This window comes from Pseudorasbora parva, chromosome 25, assembly GCF_024679245.1.
Source record: "Pseudorasbora parva isolate DD20220531a chromosome 25, ASM2467924v1, whole genome shotgun sequence".
NCBI lineage: Eukaryota > Metazoa > Chordata > Actinopteri > Cypriniformes > Gobionidae > Pseudorasbora > Pseudorasbora parva.
The window spans coordinates 5,406,942-5,420,093 of NC_090196.1; the positions used below are offsets into that span (position 1 = coordinate 5,406,942).

A 13,152-nucleotide genomic window follows, 5' to 3' on the forward strand; every position below is an offset into this window, starting at 1 on the left:
TGGGGGGGACGCGAGGAGGGCCTGGAGGGCGGGACCTGGGTAGAGGGACAGGGCGAGAGAGAGAGAGAGAGGGGGGAGAGAGAGAGGGAGAAGTTAATGGGGGTTCGCCGACCCCCGGGCACGCCACCAGGTGGTCCTCCGCCAAGTTGATGGCCGTCTCCAGCGACGTGGGCCGGTGGCACTGGACCCACTCGGCGGTCTTTCTGGGGAGCCGAGTGATAAATTGCTCCAGCACCACCAGACCGACAACATGGTCCACGTCGCTGCCGCCGGCCAGAAGCCATCTGCGGCACTCGTCCCGGAGCTGTTGGGCCAATGCGAAGGGCCGACCGGACTCACCCCACTCCAGGGAACGGAAACGCTGTCGGTGTTGTTCCGGGGTCCGGCCGACCCGCTGAAGGATGGCCCTCTTCAGATCGTCATAGTCCAGGAGGTTCGCGACCGGTAGTTGTTGCGCGGCCGCCTGGGCTTCTCCGGATAGTAGGGGGATGAGGCGCATCGGCCACTGTGCCCGGGGCCACCCGCAGGCCTCCGCGGCCTTCTGGAATAGATCCAAGAAGGCCTCCGGGTCGTCTTCCGGCCCCATCTTCTGGAGGGGCACGTGAACCGGTGCGCTGGCCCGCCCGGCGGCCCGGTCCATCCAGCTCCGGAACCGCTCGCGGTCCTCTTGCTGGCCTTGGACGATCGCCTCGAAGCGGCGCTCCTGTTCGGTCCGAAGGTCCAGCAACGCCTGATGGTGTTCTTGGTGGAGGACCGCGAGGGAGTTGATGACATCCGCAAATGGCGAGGCGGAGGGCGTTGTCATGGCGGCGGCGCTGTCCTACTTCCTTCCCGGGTTTCGGCACCAGTGTAGCAAAGTTCGATAGGATGAGGAAGGAAGAGGACACGGGGTCGGCTAGACGGTTGATGCTCTTTATTTATTCTCTCAATATTCAAGGCACACTCCGTAGTGTGGAGATTCTTTCAAACTCAAAACAATAGCGATCACTTCCGGGTCGGCCCTTCCGGCTTCCAGTAACTCAGTCTCTGTGGGGGTTTGGCATCAACCGTCCGAACTCTCTCTCTCCCTGGTCTCTGGTTCCGCTGGTGTTTTATCCCGTCTCCGCGCTCATTACTGGAACAAGAGACAGGTGTTATTAATCTGCGTCCAACCCACTCACTTACCGCTCGTCCCGCGGCCCTCTCTCCCGCTGCAGACCTCGCTGAACCACGCCCCCCTTGCCACACACTGGTCTGTCTGTTATGCTTTGATTTATAACAGTACGTTGTTTTAATAAATGCTAATGGGTAGGTTTAGGGGTAAGTGTAGGATTAGCCGTTCAAAATATTTTTTTTAATGCTATATTGTTTCCAAAATCGTCATTTTCCAACGTTTTACCTTTTATTTTCTTTATATTCTGTATTAAATTGGTAGGTTTAGGTTTTGGGTAGTGTTAAGGGATCGTACATTAATCAATAAAATGGTCAAAGGGAAATTATATAGATATCTTTATGATATAACAAAAAAAAAAAAAGTTTTTACCAGTATAAAGTTTTGTATTCTTAACAAAAAAGATTTCATGATGGATTCGTAAATATTTTACGTTTTTTAGCTGCGTCAGGGAGGTGACCAAGAACCTGATGGTCACTCTGACAGAGCTCCAGCGTTTCTCTGTGGAGAGAGGAGAACATTCCTGAAGAACAACCATCTCTGCAGATCTACACCAATCAGGCCTGTATGGTAGAGTGGGCAGACAGCACATGATAGCCCACCTGGAGTTTGCCAAAAGGCACCTGAAGGACTCTCAGACCACGAGAAACAGAATTATCTGGTCTAATGAAACAAAGATTGAACTTTGGCCTGAATTGCAAGTGTCATGTCTGAAAGAAACCAGGCAATACTAACCTGGCCAATACCATCTCTACAGTAAAGCATGGTGGTGGTGGCAGCATCATGCTGTGGGGATGTTTTTCAGCAGAAGGAACTGGGAGACTAGTCAGGATCAAGGGAAAAATGAATGTACAGAGACATCCTTGATGAAAACCTGCTCTAGAGCCCTGTGGACTTCAGACTGGGACGAATGTCCATCTTCCAACAGGACAACGACCCTAATCACAACAAGATAACAAAAGGAATGGCTCTCTGTGAATGGCCTTGAGTGGCCCAGCCAGAACCCAGACTTGAACCGACTGAACATCTCTGGAGAGATCTGAAAATGTATGTACACCGATGCTCCCCATCCAACCTAATGGACCTTAAGAGGTCCTGCAATAAAGAATGGGAGAAACTGCCCAAAAATGGGTGTGCCAAGCTTGTACCATCATACTCAAAAATACTTGAGGCTGTAATTGGTGCCAAAGGTGCTCCAACAAAGTTCCGAGCAAAAGCTGTGAATACATGTACATGTGAATTGTATTTCTTTTCATTTTTTTTATTTATTTTATTTTTAATACAGTTGCAGAGATTTCAAACAAACTTCATTCACGTTGTGATAATGCGGTATTGTTTGTAGAATTAAGGGAAAAAATAAATTTAATTCATTTTGGAATAAGGCAGTAACATAACAAAATGTGGAAAAAGTGAAGCGCTGTGAATACTTTCCGGATGCACTCACAGCAAACACTTCTGCAAGCCGACTATAGATAAAATAGTGAATATGGGTGTCAATGAATGGGACACTAAATATAATTTTAATTTTAATTTATAATTTTTGAGAATAAACGTGGGGCCTATACCATGAAGCCGGTTTAGTTGGCTAACTAGATATGTTGAAGCTTAGTTTGTGCTAATTCTGGGTTTAAGGTATTAAAGTGGTTTGGGTTTTAGCAGTGTTCATCGCCATAGTAACTTACACTCCACGACTAACCTGCTCCAGGGCAGGCTATGATCTGGATTAGAGATCTAAAACTGAGATTGGACCAATCAGCTGTGAGCAAAGTAACACACTTTTGATGCGATAAAGTCACTCCCCCTTTTTCTACTCCAAATTAAAGGTCACTAAAGCAAATTGATTTTGACTAAAAAAAGACTAAAGCATCTGGCTTTTTAACAATGCTTATTTATAATAATAATAATAATATTTTTTAATGATTTAGACATAATTTTTGCAATTATTATACCCTTAATGAATTACAAATGTGTTATTTTAGTTAACCAATCTTTAATATGCATTTTGTTAAAATTAATATAAATAGTCGTCTATATAAAGGTCATGCAAATAAGCTTTAAAATCTAAAATAAAGCTATAAAATTACTACATGTGAGCTTAAATGTTCTATTCTCTCTAAATATCAGCTAAACTAACTTAGTTTAGTAGTAAGATTTTTTTTAAGTTGTCGTCTTTCATAGACAGCTCTTTTCTGTTTGCTGTGTAAATTTAGTTTAAATTCTCAATCATGTAATATTCTGCAGAAGAGAGGGGAAAAAAATCACAGTGCCACTGATCCACAGCGTGTGATTGGCTGTTCACTGCTGATGTCACAGCGTGTGATTGGCTGTTCACTGCTGATGTCACAGCGTGTGATTGGCTGTTCACTGCTGATGCCACAGCTAAACTCCTGAACTCAGAATCAAAGCCTGAGTTGACAGAGAAAGCTGATGATCAGCATCATGGGACCAACAAAGCCTGAATATATTGGTTTGGTTTTGTCAACTCAAAACTAATGCTGTAACCCTGAGTTTGTTAACTGAGCTCCTAAGATGCGCTCCATGCGTGTAAAAGACCCACTATGAAACACAAAGCGTGTTAGACTTCACATTTTAAACCCAAACGATCAGCACAAGCAGAGACTGAGTTCATGAGGAGTAGCATTTACTGTGAACGGAGCCGCTCTGAGACGCTGAAGAAACACGTAACACGCATGTCAGTAATTAAAGAATCACACTTTACTCTGAAACCCGCCGTGCATGTCATTATTTATATTTATAATTCATGTAGCTTACAGAGATGGAACCGCACCAGGTTTGATACAGAGAAGATTTCCAGTAAATAAAAACTCAGTAAAAAAGTTCCTCACAAACATTCTCATGTTTGGTTATACAAAAAAAGCAGCATAAAGGTTTGGTCCTACAAGAGGTTGAGTACATCATGGCAGAATATTATTTTAAAACAATCAAACAGCCAATCGTATGAGGCGAAACATGCTCGGTCCACATGACCTTTGTAAATGAGGAAAAGCGGGCGGCTCACGTGAGTTCAGTGCTTACTTTAGCGCAGCGGTCTTATTAAGCACAGCCTGAATACATCACGTGTGTGATTGACAGCGGCGTGGTGATTGACAGCTGGTGTGTTTGCATGTGTGTGTTGCAGACGGCGCTCCACTGGGCGGCCAAGCAGGGCCGCGTGGAGATGGCGGACATGATGGCGCGCTCCGGAGCGGACGTCAACCAGAGAGCGGTGAGAGCTGACAGGAGCCAGTGTCCCTACTGACACACTCGCATTTACACCTCAGCGGGGGCCCACACACAAACACACACCGCTCGCACAGGAATATTAACACCTTCTCACGCCACCGCTCTTACGACCTGCGCTATAATGTGTGTGTTTGTGTATAATTAAAGCATAATTTTCCCTTTAATTTGAGCCTTTAGATCACTCCTGATGTGGCCAATCAGCCGATTTTCCTGGTTAAGAGGATGTTTATGAAGCACAGAATTGAAGTTGAATGCATAACCCCCCTCTCTCTTTGCATAAACATGACCTCATGCTTATTTATTCCTGATGTACAAACAGTCCAGCAGTGAAAGCTTTGGCCTCACCCCCAGTTCATGCATATTATAATTCACAGTATCTTATCTCGTCACATTGAGGGTTGGAGAAGTGCAATACTGACAGGATCTTTGTGCCTGTGGCAGCACCCCGTCCTGACCCCCCACCTTTATTTGGAGCTCTATTTTCCCTTTATCACCCAGAGCATCATGGTCCCTCTTAGGATGTTATTTCAGTTAAGTTATCCCGGTACAGTTCAGAGAGTCCAAATCAACCGTTTGCAAACTGGCTGTTTATAGTGAGAATATCCAAGAATATTTGTGTGTAGGTAAAAACAGATATTTACACCCTTTTCAACAATGCTTTTGGTGTAATAACTGTAAACTATCTTAATTATTATTAGTGATGGTGTGATCGATGCTCAGGCTAATATTCTTCTTCTCCCAAATTATGCATTATTGAGGGCCTAAACTTTGCACACGCATCAAAACTGCAAAAAAATATGTGTTATGGGTTTCTGAATTAGGCGTGGCAAAATGGCTCGACAGCGCCATCTGCAAAATTTCAATTAAGCGCCATTCGAGCTATGTTTCACGTACGGGTATGAAATTCGGTACACAAATGTAACAGCCCAATAACAACAAAAAAAGTCTAATGGTACGTAGGGGTGTCCCCGACTAAGGATTTACACATTCGAATCAGAATTTTCGAATCTCTCTATGGTCGACCTATAGTGGAATCATCTGTGTGTGTGTAAACCATAGACCGGAAAAAATAAATGGTATAAACGGGTTGGGAAGGGCAGGGCACTAGTCAGCAGGAGGCTAAGACTATTTTTATTTTACTTTACACACAGCACACAGCCACCACTTTTAATAAAGTGATCAAAACTATACACTACACATTCGTAACCGTTCTCTCATAACATTTAAAGGCTGCGATCGAAACACAGAACATCACACAAATATATAAAAGAAAATTTTGATAAATAAACCTAAAAAAATACCTGCCTAGAGAGGAAAAGAACACTGAGTGCGTTTATATGCACGTTTTTAAGCTGATTGTGCCTAAAGGGGGTCGCACACCGGACTGAAGCCCAGCGCCATGTCTCAGGATCTCACACCAGACTGAAGCTCAGCGCCGTGTCTCAGGATCTCACACCGGACTGAAGCCCAGCGCCGTGTCTCAGGATCTCACACCGGACTGAAGCCCAGCGCCGTGTCTCAGGATCTCACACCGGACTGAAGCCCAGCGCCGTGTCTCAGGATCTCACACCGGACTGAAGCCCAGCGCCGTGTCTCAGGATCTCACACCGGACTGAAGCTCAGCGCCGTGTCTCCGGTATCTCACACCGGACTGAAGCTCAGCGCCGTGTCTCAGGATCTCACACCGGACTGAAGCCCAGCGCCGTGTCTCAGGATCTCACACCGGACTGAAGCCCAGCGCCGTGTCTCAGGATCTCACACCGGACTGAAGCTCAGCGCCGTGTCTCAGGGATCTCACACCGGACTGAAGCCCAGCGCCGTGTCTCAGGTATCTCACACCGGACTGAAGCTCAGCGCCGTGTCTCAGTATCTCACACCGGACTGAAGCCCAGCGCCGTGTCTCAGGTATCTCACACCGGACTGAAGCCCAGCGCCGTGTCTCAGGATCTCACACCGGACTGAAGCCCAGCGCCGTGTCTCAGGATCTCACACCGGACTGAAGCCCAGCGCCGTGTCTCAGGATCTCACACCGGACTGAAGCCCAGCGCCGTGTCTCAGGATCTCACACCGGACTGAAGCCCAGCGCCGTGTCTCAGGATCTCACACCGGACTGAAGCCCAGCGCCGTGTCTCAGGATCTCACACCGGACTGAAGCCCAGCGCCGTGTCTCAGGTATCTCACACCGGACTGAAGCTCAGCGCCGTGTCTCCGGTATCTCACACTGGACTGAAGCTCAGCGCCGTGTCTCAGGATCTCACACCGGACTGAAGCCCAGCGCCGTGTCTCAGGTATCTCACACCGGACTGAAGCTCAGCGCCGTGTCTCAGTATCTCACACCGGACTGAAGCTCAGCGGCGTGTCTCAGGATCGCACACCGGACTGAAGCTCAGCGCCGTGTCTCAGGTATCTCACACCGGACTGAAGCCCAGCGCCGTGTCTCAGGATCGCACACCGGACTGAAGCTCAGCGCCGTGTCTCAGGTATCTCACACCGGACTGAAGCTCAGCGCCGTGTCTCAGGTATCTCACACCGGACTGAAGCTCAGCGCCGTGTCTCAGGTATCTCACACCGGACTGAAGCTCAGCGCCGTGTCTCAGGTATCTCACACCGGACTGAAGCTCAGCGCCGTGTCTCAGGTATCTCACACCGGACTGAAGCTCAGCGCCGTGTCTCAGGATCTCACACCGGACTGAAGCTCAGCGCCGTGTCTCAGGATCTCACACCGGACTGAAGCTCAGCGTCGTGTCTCAGGATCTCACACCGGACTGAAGCTCAGCGTCGTGTCTCAGGATCTCACACCGGACTGAAGCTCAGCGCCGTGTCTCAGGGATCTCACACCGAACTGAAGCCCTGCGCCGTGTCTCAGGTATCTCACACCGGACTGAAGCCCAGCGCCGTGTCTCAGGTATCTCACTCCGGACTGAAGCCCAGCGCCGTGTCTCAGGTATCTCACACCAGACTGAAGCCCAGCGCCGTGTCTCAGGTATCTCACACCGGACTGAAGCCCAGCGCCGTGTCTCAGGATCTCACACCGGACTGAAGCTCAGCGGCGTGTCTCAGGATCGCACACCGGACTGAAGCTCAGCGCCGTGTCTCAGGTATCTCACACCGGACTGAAGCTCAGCGCCGTGTCTCAGGTATCTCACACCGGACTGAAGCTCAGCGCCGTGTCTCAGGATCGCACACCGGACTGAAGCTCAGCACCGTGTCTCAGGTATCTCACACCGGACTGAAGCTCAGCGCCGTGTCTCAGGTATCTCACACCGGACTGAAGCTCAGCGCCGTGTCTCAGGTATCTCACACCGGACTGAAGCTCAGCGCCGTGTCTCAGGATCTCACACCTGACTTAAGCTCAGCGTCGTGTCTCAGGTATCTCACACCGGACTGAAGCTCAGCGCTGTGTCTCAGGGATCTCACACCGGACTGAAGCTCAGCGCCGTGTCTCAGGGATCTCACACCGGACTGAAGCTCAGCGCTGTGTCTCAGGGATCTCACACCGGACTGAAGCCCAGCGCCGTGTCTTAGGTATCTCACACCGGACTGAAGCTCAGCGCCGTGTCTCAGGATCTCACACCGGACTGAAGCTCAGCGCCGTGTCTCAGGATCTCACACCGGACTGAAGCTCAGCGCCGTGTCTCAAGATCTCACACCGGACTGAAGCTCAGCGCCGTGTCTCAGGATCTCACACCGGACTGAAGCTCAGCGCCGTGTCTCAGGATCTCACACCGGACTGAAGCTCAGCGCCGTGTCTCAGGATCTCACACCGGACTGAAGCTCAGCGCCGTGTCTCAGGTATCTCACACCGGATTGAAGCTCAGCGTCGTGTCTCAGGATCTCACACCGGACTGAAGCTCAGCGTCGTGTCTCAGGATCTCACACCGGACTGAAGCTCAGCGTCGTGTCTCAGGATCTCACACCGGACTGAAGCTCAGCGTCGTGTCTCAGGATCTCACACCGGACTGAAGCTCAGCGGCGTGTCTCAGGATCTCACACCGGACTGAAGCTCAGCGTCGTGTCTCAGGATCTCACACCGGACTGAAGCTCAGCGTCGTGTCTCAGGATCTCACACCGGACTGAAGCTCAGCGTCGTGTCTCAGGATCTCACACCGGACTGAAGCTCAGCGCCGTGTCTCAGGATCTCACACCAGGCAGACGTGAACATTATGCGCCGCGCGCAAGCTCAATTTTGAATCACTGCACGATGAGTGTATCTTGTAGCACAGGGTGAAATCAGTATGTGCATTCACGATTTGAGGGAAATATACATTTAATCGCCACGGACAGGCGTCGAATGCCGTCGTCGGTGTATATGTGGCGTGGCGCGTCCGGTGCGAAGCTCAGTGCCCTTAAAGGGCCGATCGCTCAGCGCCGCGACACGTCTTTATAACACTAATATTGAGCACTATCATATTGCCAAAATGGTATGATCCTCGTTTCATAACACCCGCGAAGATTTGACCATGAGATCAGTCTTCGAATCTGGTCCTGCATATCGATGCACCGAATCTTCGACCATTAGGGGTCACCCCTATGGTACGAAATCTGAAAACCAAAAGGGAGTGAGCTATTTAGAATTTTCTTTTGTTGCAGTTTTTGCCATTTCCAGACATTTGAATTAGATCATCATCATATTTGCACTAATCTAAAGGTCTTGTTGATGTTAAATTGTGAAGATCTTGAGTTTTCCCTGAAGGGTGTGTCCGTGGCAGCCTCACAAAGTTTGATGTTTCGCCATGACACAGGAAGCTGTTGTAAGTCAGGCATAGGGCCCTATAAAATCCGTTTTATTTTTTCCCAAATTCCGTTTTTTCCTTTTTAATTTTTGCAAATTCCGTTTTTTCAGTTTTAATTTTTGCAGATTCCTTTTTTTCCGTTAAAATGTTTGGCAATTCTGTTTTTTTTACCCTTTACTGTTATTTTGGTGAAAAAAGAGTGTGCTTTTAATGTTAATATAATAGAACATAAAACAAAAAATAGGAATGACCTTAAATTTATTGAGGTAACAAACATCACATTTACTTTTTAGGACAAATATGATATTTGACATAACACTGCACTTCAAGTACTTCAAATATTAATGGTTATTAGCTTTAAACTTTCCGGTAAAATAAATTATAATAGTTTATATAAGTTAAAATGAAAGTGCTCCAGTAGCTTTTTCTTTCAAGTAATTTTTTTTAAAAAGAACTAAAAAAAAATAATCATAAGAATCATCTTTTACATACAGTACTATTAAGTAAAACATTTAAAGCTGAAAATTAACATTAAAAAATAACATTTCACCATGAAATCATGTAGTGAAATGTTCTGTGTGTTTAACAATCACCATTATGATCTCCAGAGCTGTGAAAAATAAAAATACATGAAAACACAACACTGCTTGAAGTTTTTTCCCCCAACTTCAAAGGCCCCGTTAAATGATTAAAACTAGATGCTTAATTTTAACTTTAAGGTTACTTATCATGTAAACTACCCATAGGCTACAGCATGTTAAATGCATGTTTGGAACAGACTAACAGAGGGGAAAACGGTCGCATTTGCAGCAGATATGCATTGCTGCCTAATGTGCACATTATAAATCAAAGCACGAGATGACAGGGGTCGAGCAGAACACCGAAAAATCTGACAGAATGGACAATATTTGTCTGTCTGAGCAATACACGAGCCGCGGTTCAGGTGCGCGCGCGACCAATGCTGCCTGAGCACAACGAGCGCGCGACTCCCGCTCTCCATACGCAAAGCTTCTGCGCCGCCTGCGCATGCAGTGTGAAACCGCCGTTAGCATCGAGTTTCTTAACTTTTTCGCTGCCGAAAGCAGAGCCGTGGAGACCAACTTCGCCGTACTTTCATTGTTTTGAAGGGCGAGCTGAAATGACGGGAGGGGTTGTGTCGCGGAGATTTGCTTCCCCCCGTCTGCACTTTCCTCAGACATACGTTCTTAACCCACACGACACAGAATTTCATTACAAATATGTAAAATTCCGGGGAAATCTGCGTTAACACCAGATTCCGCGTTAATATGCCAATTCCGCGATTCCGTCCGCGATTCCGTGATTGCGGAAATTATAGGGCCCTACAGGCATACAGTGCCTGCTCTGCCCCAAACTTCACATGTTTGATAAGAGTCCTGTCCTGAAGACATCTACACGCCAATATTCAGTTAGTCATAGCAACATTACATGTTTTACACTCTAATTCACTCCCAGAAACTCTTTAAATATGCCATGAAGTATACTGACATACTAGAACATACCAAACAAACTAGAAACACATTAAATCATACAACACGTGGCTAAGTGCTAAGGTATGCGATTAACACCACGAAACGGGAAGTTGTTGTAACTCATGCAATGTCCGATCTGCCCCAATCTTCACATGTTTGATAAGAGTCCGGACATAAAGACATCTACATGCCAATATTCGGTTATAGTCATGCTCCCAGGTATGCTCCCTTTCATCGCTGCTTGCAGCTTTAATTATTATTACTGTTTATTTCAAGTATTTTTTATTTATTTTTTATTTACTGAACAAACATTTTCAATTATTATTAATATAATTAATTTTATACTAATATATGTTAAACTAGTCAAATAAATAATACAATAAAATATATAAAAGATTCAATCTTTTTATACATTTTTAAATGGAAAAAATATATTCATACCAACGTATTTTAACAACTGGTGATTACGCATGTCTGTATACATGAATGTACAAAACATTTTTAATTATTATTATCATCTTAATACGTCTATTTTAAAACATATTATAGAAAATATTTAAATAAATAATAAAATTATATATTTTAAAATAAATTCATATTTTAAATAACAATCTCAGACAATTCCAAACTACTTAATTGTACAAATATTTTCCACTATAAACTTTTTAATAACACTTTCCCATTGTTACAGTTAGAGCACCTAAATATATATTTTTTTATATATAAAATATCTATTCAGAAATGTAAAACATGCTCATCGTAGTAGAGGCATATATGTAAAAAATAAATAAATAAACATGTCTATCTAGTTGTAAAATCAGAGGAGGGAACGAGTTGTTATAACTTAATGTTTTCTCTTAATCTCCTCTCCCTTCGTCTCATTGAAGATAATGTTTAAAGCCCTCACGAGCAGTCAAGCACACACACACTTCTTATTGCCTTCATAATTACATAATTAACTTTTGCTCTCTAATCGTTATGGGGCTAATGGTGCTCTTCAAGTGCAGTCTCCTCTGGGCAGAAATTGAATAAAAAAATCAATAATCCATGGAGCGCCGTCAGGCTGTGGATCTGCCTCAGTGTGATTCTCAAACACACGAGCTGTAGACTTTGTGTTTTCTCTCAGTGTTTCGCTTTCCCTCGTTTGATGATTTCTTTGGTGTTTCATAATGATGTAGTTTTGACCTGCAATGACATTTTATTTTGTTTTTAAAACAATTTAAAGTGCCCCATTATACTATTTTAAAGGTTCTTAATTTAGTTTTGAAGGCCTCCTACAATGTTTACATGCATCAAAGGTCAAAAACGCTTACATTTCCTCATTAAACTCTCATCAAAAAATTGCACCACCTAATTTCTCAAAGAGTCTGAAAATGGTTTGTTTTGATAGTTCAGTCGGCCTCAGTAATTGGGCTACTTGGTCAGATGGCCCAGTCTGCTCTGATTGGTCAGATGGCCCAGTCTGTTGTGATTGGTCTACTCTGCTCTGATTGGTCAGATGGCCCAGTCTGTTGTGATTGGTCTACTCTGCTCTGATTGGTCAGATGACTCAGTCTGTTGTGATTGGTCTACTCTGCTCTGATTGGTCCGATGACTCAGTCTGTTGTGATTGGTCTACTCTGCTCTGATTGGTCAGATGGCCCAGTCTGTTGTGATTGGTCTACTCTGCTCTGATTGGTCAGATGGCCCAGTCTGTTGTGATTGGTCTACTCTGCTCTGATTGGTCAGATGGCCCAGTCTGTTGTGATTGGTCTACTCTGCTCTGATTGGTCAGATGGCCCAGTCTGTTGTGATTGGTCTACTCTGCTCTGATTGGTCAGATGGCCCAGTCTGTTGTGATTGGTCTACTCTGCTCTGATTGGTCAGATGGCCCAGTCTGTTGTGATTGGTCTACTCTGCTCTGATTGGTCAGATGGCCCAGTCTGTTGTGATTGTCTGCTCTGCTCTGATTGGTCACACGGCTCAGTCTGTTGTGATTGTCTGCTCTGCTCTGATTGGTCACACGGCTCAGTCTGTTGTGATTGGTCTACTCTGCTCTGATTGGTCAGATGGCCCAGTCTGTTGTGATTGGTCTACTCTGCTCTGATTGGTCAGATGGCCCAGTCTGTTGTGATTGGTCTACTCTGCTCTGATTGGTCAGATGGCCCAGTCTGTTGTGATTGTCTGCTCTGCTCTGATTGGTCACACGGCTCAGTCTGTTGTGATTGTCTGCTCTGCTCTGATTGGTCACACGGCTCAGTCTGTTGTGATTGGTCTACTCTGCTCTGATTGGTCAGATGGCCCAGTCTGTTGTGATTGGTCTACTCTGCTCTGATTGGTCAGATGGCCCAGTCTGTTGTGATTGGTCTACTCTGCTCTGATTGGTCAGATGGCCCAGTCTGTTGTGATTGTCTGCTCTGCTCTGATTGGTCACACGGCTCAGTCTGTTGTGATTGTCTGCTCTGCTCTGATTGGTCACACGGCTCAGTCTGTTGTGATTGGTCTACCCCTGACAGCGAGTGTCAGACACCAAACGGCAGTTACTATATCTAAATTT

General features: G+C 46.0%; 1 protein-coding gene across 3 annotated transcripts in view; it reads left to right on the forward strand.

Annotated features, from left to right (window-relative positions):
- Positions 1-13,152, forward strand: part of LOC137065097 (ankyrin repeat domain-containing protein SOWAHA) — a 179,935-nt gene that overhangs the window by 125,043 nt on the left and 41,740 nt on the right. For 2 of the 3 annotated variants that reach the window (XM_067436662.1, XM_067436664.1), the window contains one exon: positions 4,290-4,376. The exons of the other annotated variant lie outside the window; for it this stretch is intronic. In XM_067436662.1, coding sequence (XP_067292763.1) covers positions 4,290-4,376 — 87 coding nt within the window. The remainder of the gene's footprint in view (positions 1-4,289; positions 4,377-13,152) is intronic. 3 annotated transcript variants of the gene reach the window in all.